The following is a 21,878-nucleotide window of genomic DNA, read 5'->3' as shown; positions in this document are numbered from 1 at the left end:
CCAAACATATGAGAAATTTAAGATACGAAGAAAATTTTTGCCCTGAGGTACGAGACAAATTTGACATACGAGCATACAATGCGGACGCAAGGTAGTCCTTTTCAATCTGCACAGTAATATTCATGACGAGATGGAGGAACTTCTATTATAATATGGATAAAGGAGAAATAGTTAGCGGAATCTGCGAGGATTTGGAAGTAAAGCAAGCAGCTGAGAAAGGGGATACTTCGACGCCAGCCCGAAAACCTTCAAAACAAGTGTCTGGTTCGATACATTTAAAAAACAAAGCTAGTTCTGACTCGAAAGCTGTGGCAGAATACATTAACACCTTTGCCTCAAAAGCCGCGGCGGGATACATTAACACCTTTGCCTCAGTTATAGCACAAGATTACATCAATTTTTAAGTGTGTATAGTAAACAAAGTTCATTTAAGTTAAAGTTTATGTTATGTTACGTTGTGTCACAAAAGTGTAGTGAACGAAACGTGTCAAGTCTCCTCCAACGTTAACCGCTACTGTCTGTCTCGCAAACGGAACTCCCCTGTCTTCCGCTTGCTACCAGGAAAATGGTGTAAGACAGAGGACTGAGCACTGAAGAAAAAACTGGCGGGCAGCGCGCGGTGGCCATCATTTTTATCCAAAAATAGAGCTTTCTGAGCAGCCGGGAGCCGCTGTGAGAGTGATTTTTATCAGAATTGCGAGCCGCGTGCAACCTTACGCCGTGGCTCTTATTTGAAAATAAAACTTGTTTGGCGAATTGGATGGCAGAGAGCATCCGCGAGGGGGGATTTTTTTTAGAAATGCAAGCCCCGGACGACGTTACGGTGGACGCTACAGTAGAAGATTTATTTCCGGGCCAGTCGGCCAACGACTCGATGGCCCATGCCCGCGGCGTCGACCAGGGCTTCGGCAGCACCTGCCCGTGGCCTCGGCCGGAGCTTCTGCAGAACGTCCTTGCGGTGCCGGCCGGAGCTTCGGCGGCCCCTGCTCGTGGCGTCGGCCGGGGCTTTGGCGGCCCGTGCCCGCGACAACAGCCGGCGCTTAGGTGGCCCGTGCCCGCAGCGTCGGTGGCCTGTGCCCGCAGCGTCGGCCAGGGCTCTGGTGGCCTGTGCCCGCAGCGTCGGCCAGGGCTCTGGTGGCCCGTGCTCCACGGTGTCGGTCGGAGCTACGGCGCCCGTGCCCACGGCATCGGCCTGTGATCGGGCGGCGATGGAGGTCTGCAGCGACACGTTTTTTGGAGGAGGATGCCGGACATTTTTATTCAAAAACGAACTGAAAATGCTAGGCTTCACACGGATCACATGTGTGGGGATGCTGCGGGCTGGCTTCATGGAAAAGCCTATCTTAATCAACAAGTTCGACCGCCCTGATGTTTTAAAAAACAAGACCAAAGCCTATCTTTTGACAGATTTGTTTTTAACAGACGTGTTTTGTTAGTCATTTTGTTACCTGACATGTTTAGTCAGGCGAGTACAATAATCCCGCGAATATTGGAGAGGGACTATTTTCACTGTGATTACATTCCTTAAAGTAGTCTCATCTCTCATCTCATGTCAATTTCTGAACCGCTTACTTAAAGTAGTTACATTTTTAAATATATACATTATATTTAGAAATTATTACATTACATTCTTATGACATGCTTATAGCTGTGATATTTAATAAATATAATTTTTTTATATCTGTACTTGTGTACTTCTGTATAGGTGCGAAAACATGCATTCTGGTAGTTATAATGGGGGTGATCCTACCTACTTTGCAGTTTTTCGTTTATCGCAGCCATGTCTGGTCTACATTAACTGTGATATTCAAGGAATTACTGTACTTGATAGGTTTATTAATAGATATACTTTAATGCACATATAATAACATCCCAGAATAACCCCAACATTTCCCCATTTGTATTATGTTTGCTATTAATTCATTTTATGGCAAATACAAATGAGGGAAAATGTCCGTTGGCTGCTTTAATTTTACCGGCATAGTCCCTACTCGCACGGCTGGTCTGAAAAAGAAAGAACAAAATCATTTTCGTCCAATTCGTCTCGGAGTTACCATGCTCCTGGAATTCACTGCTCTCTTCAGTACGTTTCATAAGTAGAGGATATAATTCGTGTAATTTAGAATTTGTAGGGGCAATCATAGTGGTTATAAGTCGGCTTAGCAAGGAGCGTAAGCAGGGGATAAGACAATAAGACAACACCCACACAATGTCAAAGTAGTAGCAAAAATGGCTACTGAAAACACAACAGATAGGGCCAAACCTTTCTATTTACGAAGGCCTTATCCCACCAATCTGTCCAAGCGGATAATTCTACTCCAGGATGCTTTTTCATATTGCGGTTTAGGGTCTGCAGGCCATCAATGGCCCTGGTGAGGGACCCACTGGGGGACGTGTTGTTGAGTGCAACATTTTCAAACATTGCATACGCCCCCTGCTCCATCAAGAAGCATCTCAACCCCTATGCGATCCTGGAATGCCATCAGACTAGTGGCTGCCAGTTGTTCCTTTATTGCCACAAATCCCTGTTCAGTATAATTTCCAAGTGTTTGGATATGTTGTTTCCACCATCATAGGTGCCGTTCAAAGCGGCTGCGAGTTGCAGTGGCTGCCTAAACCCTCACTCGTATTCTGTGTTTTTAGGGCTTTTTTAGAGCTTTTTTATCATTTATTTTTACGTTTTATTGTCTCTTAAGATTTTACTTGTTACTTTCCTTTATTTATTATATTCCAAACTTTAATGTTTTAAAACTTTACTTTCAAGACTCTACTCCAAGACTCAAGTTGTGCGAGAGGCAGTCTTTGAGCTATTAGTTTAGTTTATCTTTGCGAATTCTGGACATTATATTTTGACCCACTCGCCATGCCTCCGCTGTTTTACACAAAGGATCAGCTGTTAGCGCTACGCAACACCTGGATTTGCCCTGGACCTGGACCTCCCCGCTGAGTTAAAGAGGAAGAGAAGAGGATGCAGAGCTGGACGAAAATGTCAGGAGAGAAAGTGACGCTTCAGACCCAGCATTCCATCTATTATTATGGGGAACGTAAGATCTCTCCCCAATAAGATGGAAGAGCTAACGGCGCTTACCAAACAACAACGACAATATCAGAAAATCTGAATTATGTGCTTCACGGAGACCTGGCTGAATGAACTAATTCCGGACTCTCTCGTCTCCTTGGATGGTTTTCAGCTGGTGAGGGCGGACAGAGATGCTGATGAGAGCGGTAGGAAGAAAGGGGGGGGGGGTAGCTGTTTTTATTAATAGTAGATGGTGCAGCCCCGGGCATATTACTGTGAAGGAGCAACTCTGCACTCGAGATATCGAGCTAGTAGCTGTTAGCATCAGGCCGTTTTACATCCCCCGGGAGTTCTTGCACATTATCGTAATAACTGTGTATATACGTCCCTTGGCCGACGCGGCAGTCACCCGCGAGCTGCTTCACACCACTGTGTCCCGGCTGCAAACGTCACACCCCCAGTCTCTCCTTCTTATCTCTGGTGATTTTAACCATGCTCCCTTGGCTTCTACACTCCCCACCTTCACTCAGTATGTGAAGTACCACACCAGGGAACAAAAAACTCTGGACCTGCTGTGTGCCAACACAAAGGAGGCATACAGCTCAGTCCCCTTCCCCCCACTGGGCCGCTCAGACCACAACCTGGTCCATCTGATTCCCCACCTACATCCCTATGGTGAGGAAAATAAAACCTACCACGAGGATCATACAAAGATGGATTGAGGAGACCAGCATGGTACTGAGGGACTGTTTTGAGACCACTGACTGGGAGGTGCTGTGCAATTCACATGGTAATGACATTGACAGCTTGACCCACTGCATCACAGATTATATTAACTTCTGTGTTGAGAATATTGTACCCTCCAAGAAGGTCCGTTGTTTCTCCCACAATAAGCCGTGGGTCACCAGGGATCTAAGGGCCCTCCTTAACAAGAAGAAGAGGGCTTTTAGGTCTGGGGAGAAAGAGAGTCTGAAAATGGTCCAGAAGGAGCTGAAGAGAAAGATAAGGAAGGGAAAGACCATCTACAGGAGGAATCTGGAGAACCAACTCCAGAGAGGCAACACCAAAGAGGTCTGGAGGAGCTTGAGGACCATTTCGGGCCATGGAGGCAACATCAAGAGAGTCCCGGAGTCCGGCGGCAGGGAGTGGGCCGATGAACTGAATCAGTTCTTTAACAGATTCAGTCCTGCCCCCACTCCCCTGACCCCCCAGACCAGAAGCAACGCTCCCACCTCGTTCTCCTCCTCCTCCTCTTCCTCCCCCTCTTCCACCGGTCTCTGCATTACTGTCGATCAGGTGATAAAACTGCTAAAGAAGATCGAGGCAAGGAAGGCTACCGGTCCAGACGGCCTCAGCTTCAGACTACTGAGAGAGTGTGCGGATCAGCTTGGTAAAGTGATTCTGCATATTTTCAACCTCAGCCTCAGTCTGCAGAAGGTCCCCACCTTGTGGAAAACTTCCTGTGTGGTCCTAGTTCCTAAGACTGCGTACCCCAGGGAGCCAAACCACTTCAGGCCGGTAGCATTAACCTCTCACCTGATCAAGACATTGGAGAGAATCATCCTCAATCACCTCAGCCCCCTGATGAATGCAGAGCTGGACCCTCTGCAGTTCGCCTATCGTCCAGGCATTGGTGTGGAAGATGCTACCACCTACCTGATGCACAGGTCTGTTTCACACCTGGAGAACACGGGAAGCACGCTGAGAATGATGTTTTTTGACCTCCCATTCAGCCGGTCCTACTGAGAGGGAAACTGGAAGAGGCTGGAGTAAGGAACCACCTAGCCGCATGGATCATCGACTTCCTCACTGACAGACCACAATATGTGAGACTCCAGGACTGTATGTCTGATGTGGTAGCTTGTAGCACGGGGGCCCCACAAGGCACAGTGCTCTCCCCACTCCTCTTCTCCCTCTACACATCGGATTTCAAACATAATACAGACACCTGCCACCTCCAGAAGTTCTCTGACGACACCACTATTATTGGACGAGTGACGGACGGGAACGACCTGGAGTACAGGGGATTCATCACAGCCTTTGTTGACTGGTGTAGGCAAAACCACCTCTACATCAACACCAGTAAAACAAAGGAAATGGTCATCGATTTTCAGAGGAATCCTCAACAGACCACTCAGGTGAACATCCAGTGTACAGACATTGAAATCGTGGAGAAATTTAAGTACCTGGGTGTTCACCTCAACAACAAACTAGACTGGTCCACAAACATAGATGCCCTGTCCAAAAGGGGCCAGAGCCGCCTCTACCTACTGAGGAGTCTACGGTCCTTTGGAGTGTGCAGGACACTGCTGAGGACTTTTTACGACACTGTGGTGGCATCTACAGTGTTTTATGCAGTGCTCTGTTGGGGATGTGGGAGCACGGAGAGGAACAGGAACAGGCTGAATAAGCTGGTCAGGAGGGCCAGCTCTGTTCTGGGCTGTCCTCTGGACTCTGTGGAGGAAGTGGGAGAGCGGAGAATGCTGACCAGGATGATGTCCATCATGGACAGCACCTCCCACCCCCTGCATGAGTCTCCGGAGTCACTCCGAAACTCCTTTAGCAATAGACTGCGGCACCCTCATTGCAGGAAGGAGCGCTTCCGCAGATCCTTCCTCCCATCAGCTGTCAGGCTCTTTAACAAAAAAATGACAGTGTTAAGACCTACCGTATGCATGCATGTATATTTATGTGTATGTATGTGTATATGTGCTAAGCAACACGCTTATTTATATATTTATTCATGTATTTATTTATTAACTTACTTATTACCTATCTATTTATGTCTAAAATGCCTTTCCTATTCCTGTATCCTCAGCCTCTTGCTACTGTGACAACGAAATTTCCCGAATACGGGATGAATAAAGTTATCCAATCCAATCCAATTGTAATGCAGGTAATTTATCCCATCCACATTTTTGTTTGGGGTTATTAGAAGAAAAATAAACTCCCAACCTGCTGCGACCTGATTAGCCAGCTTATACTCATCTGGTACGCCCCGGGGGATGCCAATCGCATCAATGTATGTTGAATCTCCCTCTCTCCATACCGATCGACGCCGTCGGGAGAGACTCGCCATCATACTGGATTTCTGGGCAGCCAATTGTATCTCCTCCACTGTAGATGGAAAAACAGACACTGGTAAGAGCAGTGAGACCAAGGCACAAAGTCCTGCCGCGTTTCGGCAGGAGTTGTATAATTTATTTCCACCACACCACCACCATAGTTTTCTTTTTTTCATAACGCATCTTAGAGAAGACTACCACTAATCTATAATAAGCTAAATTAATTCCTCTTCCGATATCCAACTATATCACAATATTTTGCCAAGACCCCATAGTCAAAATATGCTGCCAGCATAACTATATCATAGCAAAACCCATTTTTTGCCCTCAAGTTTGCTTCAGCACCCCCAAGGCCAATTATTGTAATGTCTTCACGGAAGGGGTCCAAAAATTTTAGCTGCTTGTGCGGTCCGCGCGCATATTGGATGGCTGCATATAATCAAGCTTTTGTTCCTAACACCGTCCAATCGGTCGCCCCGCGGCCCGCGTGTTTCTCCGCGTTCCAACCAAATCAGCAGCCGCAGCAAACAGCCGCGCTTCCCCCGCAGCCGACGCATTATTTGGGAAGTCTAGAGTATGATAAAAACATTTAATCGGCCGTTTTGCATTTCTTTTCGTCTTTTAAACACCATATTACTGCTAGCAGACGGGATCAAAGCCAGCCATTTCATTCCAGTAAATTGACAGTACATTTGGGTACTATTAACAAAGTACGTCTAGCACCTGGAAATAAACATTTTAATTGCTGTTTTACAAGCTCCAGTATCACACAAAAATTCCAATCGACTTCCATTTACAATGGAATGTGACCCCTGGTTTAACCAAATCAAATGCCAGTGTTTCCATTAAATTTTGCTCAACATCCTCATATTCAAAATCCTCATTCAAATCATTTTGAGCAGGCATTCCTTGTTTTTAGAGAACCTTTTGTCCGGGCAATCACGCGATATATGCCCCAATTTTCCACAAACCCAGCACGCAGCATTTTTGAAAACTCGATTTCTGTTTAACCTCCTCATTTCCAATCTCTCCCTTCCAATCTCTTGGCTAACATCCCCACGCTCTCGCCACCTATCTCGGTAAATATTTTCCCCGTCAGCCGAGGAGGCCCCGCTATCTTTTACAAAACAGCACGTTTTGCCTTTCACACCCTTATTTTGCCATCAAAAACAATAATTAGTATCTCTGGAACAAGCCGTCTCACTTTTATCTATGCATTAGTGCGTATTTTAACCTGTAGATCCAGTATTTTATGCATATTAAACTGGCCAGCAAACACATTTTTTTATCCATAAGTTTAGGAGTTTAACCTTCGTAGCACTTTGGTTTTCTACCAATTTCCAATCCTTCGAGCTCCCCATTTTGAAGTGAGTTCGTGTGTAACTCCGTAGTAGCTTTGTTTCCTTATCTTTATTTTTAGGAAGTTTATTTTTAACCTTTTCCACCCTTTGTTTGTTTTTCTTAGGCTTATCTGTATTTTCCTTAGGCATATTTTCCCCTAGGTTTATTTTTTATAAACTACACACGTCTACACACGCAAACTCACACTTTTACCTGTCAGAGACTAGCATTCACAGGGTTTTAAAGTCGTCGTCCCCAGGACACGAGTCTCATTTCTCAAAATGGACCTTCACATGAAATGCTCCTTTCGCGCATTTGGAGCCTCAGTCGCAACATGCAGACATTCATGTGGACTCACCAGAGATGTCCCCAGATGTCTCCCTTAATTGGATTAGTCTTCAACCGTCGAGAATCCAGGTGCTTCGTCGAATAATCCAGACCGCAAAAGGTATCAGACGCCGTGCGCACGGTCTTCCCTGATGTCGATCAGCAGCACCCAGATTCCTTTTCGGTGTGTTGACCCCAGCTTTCGAAGGACCAAAAATGATAGGTTCATTAATAGATATACTTTAATAAAAACAGAGAGACATTGTTGACATATTCCAGCGTTGAAACTTGCAAGTGAGAATCGTCCTGGCTCGTCCTCGCCACCGTGACATTCTGAAGAAACGGCATCCTCCCCTATCCATTTAGTCGCGCATAATCAAAACACTTAAGGTAATCTGATTCAAACAATTGCATAAGCTAACTGAATAACACCATTAAGGTAAAAAAAACACTGCCACAACAATTGCATATCAGGTCGGAAACCAAAAACACCTGCGTAAGAATTTGCACAAGTAAGCATACAAGGTGACCCGAGCGGATAGGAAACCAAAACAACTGCGTAAGAATTTGCATAAGTAAGCATAATAATTCCATATAAGGTAAAACCGAGCGACAGTATTTTTATACAATATGCGAGTATTTTCGGAACTTGATTCGATTATCGCCATCTGCCGCAATCCAAGTCAAAGTCCTTCCCAGATCTCCATTGCGAGCTCAGATCAACAGTCCTCGGCCTGGAACATGGTGACCTGTCCGGTCAATAGTCCTGAAAACAATTAAATGTCCTCGAAGCCAGCTGCCATGTAGAGTGACCTCGAACTTGCTCGGTCCCAAATTAAAATAAAGCTCCTATACATATTAATGATTAATGCACATATAATAACATCCCAGAATAACCCCAACAGTACTGTACTCCAGTGCGATTTACATTTAGTTTTTTTCCGCTTCATTTTTTATTCTTTGACTGATTTGACTAATAGTAGGAAATTTACAGTACTCTCTTCCAAAGAAACATTTATGCTTCTTGCATTTTGCAACTGGAAGGGAAATCCCCAATCTTTAATTCATTAACTAATTACTTATTCATTCACCATATTGTTTGGAACCCATATTAAATAATTACCTGATTCCTTATTATACAGGAAATATGTTTGTGTGCAATAGAAATATCAGTGATTCATTTCTTGGTAATCCTGCTACTGTTGAAACTGCTGATGTCCAACATGAACATAACTTAACTAATGGCTTTCTCATGTCTTACATTTTCCAAGTTTTCGGGCCTTTACTGTCAATTTTCCACATTGTTGGGAGATCAAGCGGGCGTGCTGAGATTCTTGTTTTTGTTGGAGAGTCAAGCCTAAGAAAATAGCATTGGAGAACGGCCGAGTCTTCATTGAAAACATTTGACGTATGTCTGTTCTGTGTGCACTTGAAGTATTTTCCTGAAGGAGCTTATCAACTATGAACAGCTGCCAGAGGATGTGGGCCACTGCTTTGTCACCTGGGTAAAACATCCTTGTTAATTTTGTGAATTGAGAAACAAATCGCATACCATACATAACCATCGTCACATCCTCCCTGATATAATGCAGGCTGATAAATTCCACATCTATGTGGATTACTGCAAGAACAAGCCCGATTCCAGTCAGCTCATCCTAGAGCATGCCAGCATCTTTTTTGATGTAAGTATTTTATTTTAATGAATTAATTAATTTACTTTAAACTCACTAAATGTCACTCTAAATAACTACTTGAATATTTTTTAATAAAAATTCTTACAGCAGCAGCATGGAATTTTCGCACTCATGCTTCTCAGTTGCAAACTTTTAGGTTAGAATCTAGGCTCTGGCCCTCATGTGTGATGTTTATATGTTCTTCCTGTGCTTGTGTTTGTTTGTTTTTCATGTTTGTTTGTTATTTTTTATTAATTCTCTGACAGTCCTAAATGTATGTTACAGACGAACACTGACAAAATATTCAGTTGTTTGTGTGTATTCTGTCTAGGATATCCAGCAGCGACGTGGCTTGGCTAACACCATCTCATCTTACCTCATTAAACCGGTGCAGAGAATCACCAAGTACCAGTTGCTCCTAAAGGTGTGGTGCAGGTGTCAGAATAGGAATATCATTCGAGAAAAATGTTCCCATATTGATTACAATGAACACTGCATCTAAATTGACTTGCTATAGGAGTTGCTGTCATGCTGCGAAGAGGGAAAGGGAGAGATCAAAGATGGTCTGGAGGTCATGCTCAGTGTTCCCAAGAGAGCCAATGATGCGATGCATCTCGCAATGTTGGAAGGTACGAGGTGAAGCATCATCCATACCATACAGTTAAACAATAATCGTGGCCTTTACACTAACATATGTCATGCCAGGTTTGTTTGGCAATTTATTTATTCATTCATTCATTTTCTGAACCGCTTTATCCTCATTAGGGTCGCGGGGGGTGCTGGAGCTTATGCCAGCTGACTTTGGGCCATAGGCAGGGTACACCCTGAATTGGTGGCCAGCCGATCGCACAGCACGAGGAGACGGACAACCATTCACACTATCAGTAACACAATGCGCCACCAGGGACTCACATCCTGCATTGCCAGACGTGTCCCCCTGCTGAAGCCAGTACACATCCAGGCCCATCTGCGGTTCGCTAGAGAGCATTTGGATGATCCAGAAGAGGACTGGGAGAACGTGTTATGATCAGATGAAACCAAAATTGAACTTTTTGGTAGAAACACAGGTTCTCGTGTTTGGAGGAGAAATAATACTGAATTGCATCCGAAGAACACCATACCCACTGTGAAGCATGGGGGTGGAAGCATCATGCTTTGGGGCTGTTTTTCAGCAAAGGGACCAGTACGACTGATCTGTGTTAAGGAAAGAATAAATGGGGCCATGTATCGAGGGATTTTGATTGAAAATCTCCTTCAATCAGCAAGGACATTGAAGATAAGACATGGCTGGGTCTTTCAGCATGACAATGATCCCAAACACACAGGCAGGGCAACAAAGGAGTGGCTTCGTATGAAGCATTTCAAGGTACTGGAGTGGCCTAGCCAGTCTCCAGATCTCAACCCCATAGAAAATCTGTGAAGGGAGTTGAAAGTCCGTGTTGCCCAACGACAGCCCCAAAACATCACTGCTCTAGAAGAGATCTGCATGGAGGAATGGGCCAAAATACCAGCAACAGTGTGTGAAAAGCTTGTGAAGAGTTACAGAAAGTGCTTGGCCTTCGTTATTGCCAACAAAGAATACATAACAAAGTATTGAGATGAGCTATTGACCAAATACTTATTTTCCACCATGATTTGCAAATAAATTCTTTAGAAATCAAGCAATGTGATTTTCTGTTTTTTTTCCACATTCTGTCTCTCATGGTTAAGGTTTACCCATGTTGACAATTACAGGCCTCTCTAATCTTTTCAAGTAGGAGAAGTTGCACAATTGGTGGTTGACTAAATACTTATTTGTCCCACTGTATGTGTATGGATGGATGGACGGACCGATATATAATGAGTACTTTCTTGAATAGAGCAAATGACTTTCTTCTCATTAAAGCGATCATGATACGATTTAATTCCACTCTATTGTTTTTTTCTGATCTCAGCCCATATGCATGAATAACTGTCTTCCACTTCAGGCAAATTGCACCTATGTAATAAACCTTGATCTGAACTTATGCTGAAGTCGATACCTCTTGTCCCCTCCAGGTTTTGAGGAGAATTTGGAGGTGCAGGGTGAGCTAATGCTGCAAGACAGTTTCCAGGTTTGGGATCCGCGCTCACTGATCCGAAAAGGGCGAGACCGACACCTCTTCCTGTTTGAGTTCTCGCTCGTCTTTAGCAAGGAGTTCAAAGATTCGTCAGGCAGAACTAAGTACCAATACAAACAAAAACTACTGGTGAGTTGGACTATTTGGTCTGAAAGACTAAGACCTCAGCTACTTTAGAAGTGTGGTGTTCACCTCTTTGGTGTAATACAGCATTAACAGGGGTTTGAGTTTTTAAATGCAGGATATTGCATTAGCAGTGTCCATAGGTAAGAATATTAGGATATTGTCAGGAAGGGGACAGGGGATCGAATCGCGAACACCGTCAAGAGGGAACATAGCCATAGCAGGCAAGTTGTCAGAAGAGTAAGTTTGCTTCAGCAGGTTTGGTTGAGCAGGACACATCCAAGGCGAAGAGGCAAAGGAGGTCAACGAACAGGAACAGTTTGATTTGCAGACGAACTGACACTGAATGTCACGAGACAGGTCCATAAATACACCCAGCAGAGCATCTAGTTCCAATGTGCAAGTGGTAATTAGGAGAAATTACCTTCCTGATAGATGGAATGGTGGAACCTCTCATATCGTGAAGTAGGTAGCAGTATCATGACAGAGACAGATATACCACAATTTGCCACTTAATATCAGGTCCTAAGGTTTCCAGCTCAACGAACATATTTTGGACAGCACGATAGCAGAATGACAGATAGATAGATTTTATATAAGTTGACACCTTGTATGCGGTAATGATTCATGTTTTATTATGTCAACTGCAGACATCAGAGTTGGGGGTGACAGAGTACATCGAAGGCGACCCATGCAAATTCGCACTCTGGGCTGGACGAACCCCATCCTCCGATAATAAAACTGTATTGAAGGCAAGTAGATGACTAATGTATATAGTCAACAACATGTTGAGTTAATGTATTGGTTTTAATGCAGGCCTCCAATGTCGAAGCCAAACAGGAGTGGATAAAGAATATCCGGGAGGTGATCCAGGAGAGAATGACTCACCTGAAAGGGGCACTGAAAGAGCCTGTTCAGCTACCGAAAACAGCAACAATTACCAAATCTCGCAATAATGCCAAAAGGTAACATTTTTATTGGTTAAAACAACATACACATACAATCAACTATGAATTACTAGAAGAGATGAAAAGACAATGTAGACCTATATAAAACTGGAAACACACAGGAATCCCACACAAAGTTGGGACCTTATGGAGACTGAGGCTGAGGTTGAAAATATGCAGAATCACTATTCCAAGATGATCCGCATAGTCCCTCAGTAGTCTGGAGCTAATCATCAGGACCGGTAGCCTTCCTGGGCTGAATGGTTCCCAAAAAAATTCCAGGACTAGCATAAAGAAACTAAGCTAATAGAACTTCCTCTCACATGCGATGGGTGGAGTCGACTTGCAAAGGTCGCCAAAACATTAAATTAAAAGTTATAAAGTACAAAGTAAAGAATAAAGGAAAGTATTAGGAAATATAATCTAATTAAAAAAAAGATAGAACATCTGTAAAAACAAAGGAACGAGTAAGAGCGGATGGAGCTACTGCCACCGGCTGCTACTTGAGCGGTGGCCTCTTGGTTGCAGTAGCAAGAACAGATACAGACACAGGAAAATACATTGCAGAGCTAGATAAAACTGGAACCACACACAGGAAGTCTTCCAGAAGGTGGGGACCTTCTGCAGACTGAGGTTGAAAATATGCAGAATCACTCTTCCAAGCTTATCCGCACAGTGCCTCAGTAGTCTGAAGCTGAAGAATAAACAGTAACAGAGTACAACAATCTCAATACTCCCTTTCCGGCCTGGTAAGCGCCGACAAGGTCTTCCATCTTATCGGGGAGGGATCTCACTCTCCCCATAATAATAGATGGATTGATTGGTCTGAAGCGTTGCTTCTTCTCTTGGCACTTTTGTCCAGCTCCGGATATCCAGTGGCATCGAGGTGTTGCTCTTTCTGCTGCGTAGTGTTCACAGCTGATCCCATGTGTATGAAAGCGGAGGCATGGCTGAATGGTTCCAAAAAGAACTGGCAGAAAGAAACTAAGCAAATAGAACAAAGAAAGTTGTAAAAACATTAAAGTAAAAAGTATAAAGTACAAAGTAGAGTACAAAGGAAGGTTTTAAGAAATATAAAAATGTAATTTAAAAAAAGATAGAAAGGCTGTAAAACACAGAAAACGAGTAAGAGCGGATGGAGCTACTGCCATCGGATGTGAGATGTGCAGTCAACCCCAGGAAGGCCACATGACTGGATGGAATACCAGGCAAAGTACATAAGGCCTGTGCTGACCAACGAAAACCAGTCTTCACAGACAGTTTCACTCTTTCACGAGAACAAGCCTCCGTCCCAGCCTGTCTAAAATCGGCCACCATCATCCCAGTACCCAAGAAGTGACCCGCTAACAATCTGAGCGACTACCACCCATTAGATCTTACACCAATCATCACTCAGTGCTTTGAAAAATTGGTACTGAAACACATTAAAGCCTGTCTTCCCCTCATTGGATTGGATAACTTTATTCATCCCGTATTCGGGAAATTTCATTGTGACAGTAGCAAGAAAAGGCATAGTTATAAGTTACAAAGTACAGTCGCAAAGGCCGCAGAACAACAAAGCAAATGCACAAAGTACAAAGCAAATCAAAGTCAATGGGATCATTAAGAATCACCAAATCAAATCTTTAAGACAGAAAAGCAGTAAAAACACAAAACGAGTGGACAGAGCTACCGCCACCCGCTGCAACTTGAATGGCGCCATCTTGGTTTTGGTAGCAAAAACGGATAGACTCAAAAAGACGTTGTAAAGTTGGACAAAAACTGGAACCACACAAGATGGGGAACTTCTGCAGACTGTGACCGAGGTAGAGAATATGCAGTCACTTCCAATCTTATCCGCACAGTTCCTCTGGAGTCTGGAGCTGAAGAAAACAGCAGCAGGGCAGAACTCCTCGACTCCGTTGCTGGTAAGCGCCGACAGCTCGTCCATCTTATCCCACGATGGAATGGTTGGTCAGAAGCGTTGCCTCTTCTCCTGGCACTTTTGTCCAGCTCCGAAACTCCGGCGGCACCGAGGTGTTGCTCCTTCTGCTGCATATTGTAACAGCTAGTCCCATGTGTGTGACAGCGTAGGCATGGCTGAATGGTTCCAAGAAAGAAGTAGCCGAAAGAAGCCAGGCTAACAGAACAAGGAAAGTTGTAAAAACATTAAAGTAAAAAGTATAAAGTACAAAGTAAAGTAAAAATGAATGCATTAAGAAATATTAAATGTTAGAAAAAAAAGATAGAAAGGCTGTAAAACACGAAAAACATAAGATATGAGTGTACAGAGCTACTGCCACTGGCTCCCGCGTTAAACGTTCATCCACGACCCTCATCAGTTTGCATATCGGCCGAATAGATCCGCCGAATATGCTTTGACCACCGCCCTACACGCTGCACTGAGCCACCTTGAGAAAAGAGGGAGCTATCTCAGAATGCTTTTCATCGACTACAGCTAAGCCTTTAACACCATAAGACCGGACATTCTTATGCCCAAGTTTGCCAACATGGAGCTCCCACCTTGCACATGCTCCTGGATTAATGACTTTCTGGTCAACCGACCCCAGCATGCCCGAACGTTCAGCACTGGCTCGCCCCAAGTCTGTGTGCTGAGTCCACTATTCTACTCACTCTACACACACAACTGCAGACCCACGCACCCTGAGAAAATCATTGTGAAAATTGCGGATGATACAAGGGTGGTGGGGATGATCACAGGGGAGAATTAAACGGCCTACAGAGATGAAGTCCTTAGACTGAACTAGTGGTGCGCTCTTAACAACTTGGCGCTGAATGTCTCCAAAACCAGAGAACTCTTCCTGGACTTCCTACGGAAATAGGCTGCCCCCGTATTTTAATGGCGAATGTGTGGAGCAAGTGGAGACTTTCAAATTCCTAGGGGTCCACATCTCTACTGATCACGCTTGGGCGGCAAACACCACAGCACTTGTCAAGAAGGCGCCGTAGAGGCTACATTTCCTGAGAGTACTCAGGAAGGAGCACTTAAAGACCAACCTACTGGTTACCTTCACCGGTCTGCCATTGAGAGGATGTTGACCTACGCTGTGTCAGTGTGGCACTCAGGCTGCACAGATGCTGACAGGAAGAGACTGCAGAGGGTGATCAACACAGCCCAAAAGATGATCAACTGCCCCCTACTTAACCCTGTCCAGAATCTACAAATCCTGGTGCCTTAGAAGGGCAGAGAGCATCATAAAAGACAATGTGCATTCCAGCTTCCACCACTTCAACCTGCTGCCCTGTGGAAGGCACTATGGGATTATAACAGCCAAGACAAACAGACTCAAGGACAGTTTCTTCCCATTCTCAACTCAAGTTCTGCATCTAATCAAAACTTATTGCTAGCCAATTTAGTCACTTTGTACCACTTACCCATGTTGAGTACTACTTACAATCTTTATTTATTATGTTGACCAATATTTTATTAATATTGATTATTTATTTATCATTACTATATATTAATTATTGTGTTTGTTGTTGAGTCCAATGGTGCACTCTCAACAACTTGGCACTGAACGTCTCCAAAACTCATCCTGGACATCACATGGAACAAGGCCGCTCTGCTCTGCTGATTTCACTTGGATTACTTATTTATTTATTTTTTTATTTTTTGAATAGTTATTTGTCTGTTTGTTGTTATTTGTGTACAACGTGGTGAAAGCTTTAAATCTCGGTGTACTTGTATAATGACAATAAAAACATCCAATTCAATTCAAATGTTCTATTTCTCAATGATTTCATAGTAACCCCCATTCTGCACATTTTACCACATTTTATCTCGGACAACCAGGCAAGGCATATTCATTTGTACAGCACAACACAATGTATCGTCTTTTTTACGCGTATAGAGCACACTAACTTAAAAGGTGCTGTCTCAATAATTAAAAGTGCTTTACTTCGCTATAAAATTAAGAAGGCTAAAGACAGGACCAAAGGAAGGTAATTAATAAGGGTATTAAAAAAAGTGTACATTTTTTTTTCTTAATCATTGAACACATGCAGGGTTAAAAAAAATCCCTGCTTGAATTGATTCAACAGATATATTCTACTCCAAACACAAAAATATTCAATTAACGCAGGAACTCTGTCTACACAAAGCCCCCCATGTTAGAAAATAAACAATTTTCTGTCATCTCATGTTTGCTAGAAATACAAAAAGCCTTTTTGCAACTTCCTCCAACCACTACTGACCAAACTATTGATATTCTAGCCAATTTCCCTAAATGGAAAGCAGTAAGTTGCATTTTGGTTGACTGGATATTACATGACTGGATATTACAATCAACTATGCTTTTTGAACCAGCTCTGATTAAATGCTGGCTTCTGTGAACCAACATTATCGTGAGGAGTGATGAATACCTGTTTTTCCTGAAAAAAACAACTGTTTTCCGATTGTCTACAACTGCTAGACGGTGTGCATTGCTGGGCCTAAATACAAGCAAGGTTGCAAGGAAAACAACATACTTTCAGTGATGTAGACAGACCCTATATAGTCCAATTGAGTAGACTAAATAACGGTAGTGAAGGGGCTCTCAACTGAAGACAAGGAATTGACAAAACCGATTCTAATGTGTTTCGTACTCATTTACGATTTTTAGTGCTGGGTGTTCAAGATTTTTTAAGTTATTGTCCAAATAAGAATACTGCCTATTCAGACTGAGCCACATCATTGAGCTATCTGACAGGATACTGTGGCAACACAGGCATCATCTAGTACGTGTAGTGTTTGAGGTGGCAGAAAACAAACTTTACTATACCATTATATCAGCCAGTATACGGCAGTTTACCTAGCTAACAAACTGTGACATTAATTACCTACATTTGTTTATACGCCGAGGCAGCCTGGTGGGTTGAGTGGTTAGCACGTCGGCCTCACAGCTCTGGGGTCCTGGGTTCAAATCCAGGTCTGTCCCCCTGCGTGGGTTTTCTCTGGGTACTCCGGTTTCCTCCCACATTCCAAAGACATGCATGGTAGGCTGATTGGACACTCTAAATTGCCCCTTGGTATGAGTGTGAGTGTGAATGGTTGTCCGTCTGCTTGTGCCCTGTTATCTTCTGGCCACCGATACAAGGTGTCCCCCGCCTCTGGCCCGAAGTCAGCTGGAAAAGATTCCAGCACCCCCGCGACCCTAATGAGGATAAAGCGGTTCAGAAAATGAAAGAATGAATGAATAAATGTTTATTTGCCCCTTCTCCCCGTCTTCATCAGGGTGAACGCTGGTCTTATATTTCGTAGAAGGAGCACTTTTTTACCCCTGCCCCAGTTTTGTTCCTGCCATACTTAATTTCAATATAACCCAAATTTTTGGCATGCTTTATTTTTATTTATAAACACACACATGAGAACAATCTGTGGCCAAGAAAACCAATGTTGCTGTATCTCATTGGTCCATGCGCGCAGAAAATAAATAACATTCACAAGGGCAACAGTTAAAAAATGTTACCTAACACAATTGTCTTTTTATCTACCTCTAGAACTGTAACCATATCCTTGTGTCATATTTCCTTCATCACACAAATACTTTCATATATTGTTTTATTTTGATACATAATCCCCACAGACAGACAAGGAAACGCGTTTCTTCCTCGACCTTCAGTGTTTAAACCTTTTAAAAAGAGATATCATATTGTATTGGTTGTGGATATGGCCAGTTTATTTCTTTTTCAAGTGTTTCACTTTCTTGATGGAATCTCTTAGCAATGTATTATTTGTGTCTATATTGTATGTCTATGATCAGGGATGGAGGTGAGGACGTAGACAGTCAGGGAGATGCCAGCAGCCAACTAGACACCATCTCCATTGGATCGAGAATCTCGCAGAATACAGTGGATAGTGACAAGGTAAAGAAACAAATAACATATCTAAACTATTATGCATCTTTGTCTTTGTGTGTGTGTGTGTGTAGTATGTGTGTATCTAGCTGTCTGTGTGTGTGTATCTCTTTGATCCCTATGGACCCTGAAACGGCTGAACCGATTTTCATGAAAAATCACACAGTTATACTTCAGGCGTCTGGGAGTGTCATAGGCTAGGCTGTGTGTCAAAGCACCCCCGATAAGTATCGAAAACTGCTTATCAAAAAAATCGATAAAATAAAAAAATGAACCCATTTCAACTACAACCGAACTGCCAATTTGACCTCCACGGACTTTTGGGTCAAGCCGCTCAATGTTTAATTTCACTGCTTCGGTACCCATAAGCAAACATAAAATGACAATCCTTTAATAAATTCATCTTTGTCTCTGTGTTTGTCTGTCTGTGTGCGTGTTGTTCGTTCCCTATGGACTCTAAAACGCCTAATCCAATTTATCTGAACATTTCCACAGTTATGCTTTGAACGTCTTCCGACGTTTTGAGGGTTTTGAATCTGGCCGTTCAGAAGGTCCATGCCAAGTTTCACAATGTTTTTTTTTTTGACAGAGCCACATTTCGACAATCAATAACACTTAAAACCTGTATTTCCTGAAAACGCTGTTTTCAGAAAAAATAAGATCAGCATGCAGTGAAGCAGAAGGACGAATTTGGGCAAAACTTAGCTGCATCTTTTACCCCAGGCTCAAACTATTCATTGGCATACCATGCATACAAATAAAAAAAGACAAGCAACAACAACCTCGGTTGGATCTCGACTTCTTCGAAAACCCACCGATTGTCTCTAGCCTTAATGTTAGTGTACAGTGAAAAGTGCGCTTCCCATTAAAATATACGGCCTGTGCACGGTGAAACCGCACGTGGCCACACTATGCGCATGCGCACGTTGGGAAATTTGAACAGTATTGACCCCACACACACATGAACGAGCACTACTCCCAAGCCTTACTCAATGCCGGGCTCTTCTGCTTGTTAGTCATAATCTGGAATAACTCCCTATCACCCAATCATGGTTATTATATCGGATTATTTAGAGAGTTCTCCTCTGAGCGTTGTAGCAGGGGGTTTTCCTACATAATTCTCTCATTTTCTCATCTCATTTTCTGAACTGCTTTATCCTCAATAAGGTCACGGGGGTGCTGGAGACTATACCAGCTGACTCCGGGCCAGAGGCGAGGGACACCCTGAATTGGTGGCCAGCCAATCACAGGCCACAAGGAGACGGACAACCATGCACACACCCATACCTAGGGGCAATTTAGAGTGACAAATCAGCATACCATGCATGTTTTTGGAATGTGGGAAGAAACCGGAGTACCCGGAGAAAACCCATGCAGCCCCGGGGAGAACATGCAAACTCTACACAAGGTGGACCGACCTGGATTTGAACCCAGGACCCCAGAACTGTGAGGATGACGCGCTAACCACTCAGTCGCCGAGCCGCCCCCGTCATAAAAAATAGAGAAAAGATAAACAGATAAAACGCTAAACAACATTTATTTTGACATCTATCAATGAAATTCAAGAAAAAAGATTTCTTGCATGAAACGTGAAAAAACTCACTTGTGAGTTTGTGTTTGAATTTTATTTATTTAATAAGGAACAGCACATATTAATGAACATATTTATATTCATGTCAATGAACATATCCATGTAAATATGTAATAGTGTAGCCGGGGGCTAATTTCCATCTTCAGTGTCTTGTGTAGGTTGAAGATAATTGATGACACATAATAGACATACACACATGCAGCACAGTTTTAGACAGCTTTGTAATCGTAATTGTGTTAGTTTAAAAGCCAGGCTTTAAGACGATTGGCAAAGAGGTTGAGAGACAGGAATTCAGGGTGCCATCATCTTACCGTAGTTAAACGTGCTCTGACTGGCCAGGTGCGAGTAGCCTTGATACATGTGTTCGTAGTGTTTGCCATGTCAGCACTTGTCACGTGACTTCCTTTTTCTGCTTTTCGTATTTTTCTTTTTTTTTCTTGTTCGAAAGTGACAACTATTGCAGTAATATGAACCATCAAAATAACTTAGATATCTTGACATTAGAAGCAATATGGCTACCACAACATCTTAAACTACCGGTAAGAAAATTGTAATTTCTGTGATTAAAAAGCATCAGGTTCTCGTTAAGATAGCCTTTTTTTCAAATTGAATGATTTGATATTTTGGATTTACAAAGACAGGCATATTAACTTCCTTTGTGATATTGACCCAAATAATGTGCAATCCAGCATACGATCCTTTCGATTTATACAATATCTCAGAAATACCACGTGCGATGATTTTTCATAAGATTTTCCCTTCACATTTGTACCCCATGAATATGGTGGGGAAATTTGTGAATCAGTAGGGCATCTTATTTCTCTTATACGAGAGAAATTATAAAATTCTACGATTTTAAGGCAATTTAAAGGCGTGACCGGACGATTTGACGAAAGACGTTTGGTCGACGGACGTTTGGCCGACGGACAGTTCGCCGAACGGAGGTTTCGCCGAAACGGGATTCGCGCGCTCGCCCCGCCCCCGGATCGTGTGTGTACATGTTTTTCAACCTCGGCCCGCGGGCCATATACGGCCCATTACAGATAACATTCATTTAGGAATAACAAGGGCATGTACTGCCCCCCGCTGGACATATTTCTAAATACAAGTACATACTACAATGTGCTGCCAATCTTTTTATATTTTTTATTTTATCCTTGCGTTTAAAGTAGTGGCAATTTGTACACGCAATGTAATTAATCAAAGATGGGGATTGATGTCTGACACTGAGAAAAAACAACACTAGAAGACTTATGTGATATTCTAAGTGCCTTGGACAGACTAGAGGGCTTAGAGAACAATACCTGAAAATGCCATGGAACACACTTTTACTTCTAGTTTAATTTTAAATAATTTCCCATTATTTTAGGAAATATATATTCAAAATGATTTGCTGAGAAACTTAATTCAAAGATTAATCTCAACGTTTACTATGCTGTGTAAATTTTCTGGAGTAGGATTTCTGGATTTACAATTTCATTACAGTAGTACTTACTGTTACTACTACTTTATTTTCTCTATTTCTTCTGTCACGTACTGTTCTGCTTGATCTCCAAATGGCTACTACTTTAAACGCAAGGATAAAATACAAAATATAAAAAATTGGCAGCACATTGTAGTACGTACTTGTATTTAGAATCGAGTACCATTTAAAGGGTACGTCTTATACGCGGAGGCGGCTAATATGCGAGAAAATTTGGTAAAGATAATCTATATATAAATATAATCTATATATAAAAAATTTAAAATACTCTAAATACCGTAGTCACAGCAAAAAATAGTTTCTCTCCACTTGATATAAATTCAGTAAAAAAAACACGTTAATTGGAGGTTTCATCCAAGTCCTTCTGCACATTCC

At 42.9% G+C, this 21,878-nt stretch overlaps 1 protein-coding gene across 18 annotated transcripts in view; it reads left to right on the top strand.

Annotated features, from left to right (window-relative positions):
• Positions 1–21,878, top strand: part of kalrna (kalirin RhoGEF kinase a) — a 295,388-nt gene that overhangs the window by 147,143 nt on the left and 126,367 nt on the right. For all 18 annotated transcript variants that reach the window (XR_013304510.1, XR_013304507.1, XR_013304509.1 and 15 more), the window contains 8 exons: positions 9,188–9,257; positions 9,345–9,434; positions 9,757–9,849; positions 9,943–10,054; positions 11,463–11,653; positions 12,298–12,399; positions 12,464–12,612; positions 18,336–18,438. Coding sequence is in view for 10 of the 18 variants with exons in the window: in XM_077616400.1 (XP_077472526.1) it covers positions 9,188–9,257; positions 9,345–9,434; positions 9,757–9,849; positions 9,943–10,054; positions 11,463–11,653; positions 12,298–12,399; positions 12,464–12,612; positions 18,336–18,438 (910 nt within the window). In the remaining 8 variants the exon portion in view is untranslated. The remainder of the gene's footprint in view (positions 1–9,187; positions 9,258–9,344; positions 9,435–9,756; positions 9,850–9,942; positions 10,055–11,462; positions 11,654–12,297; positions 12,400–12,463; positions 12,613–18,335; positions 18,439–21,878) is intronic.

Source organism: Stigmatopora argus, chromosome 13 (assembly GCF_051989625.1).
Source record: "Stigmatopora argus isolate UIUO_Sarg chromosome 13, RoL_Sarg_1.0, whole genome shotgun sequence".
NCBI lineage: Eukaryota > Metazoa > Chordata > Actinopteri > Syngnathiformes > Syngnathidae > Stigmatopora > Stigmatopora argus.
The sequence above is the reverse complement of the archived record's forward strand: the minus strand, read 5'-3'. Positions and strand labels throughout refer to the sequence as shown.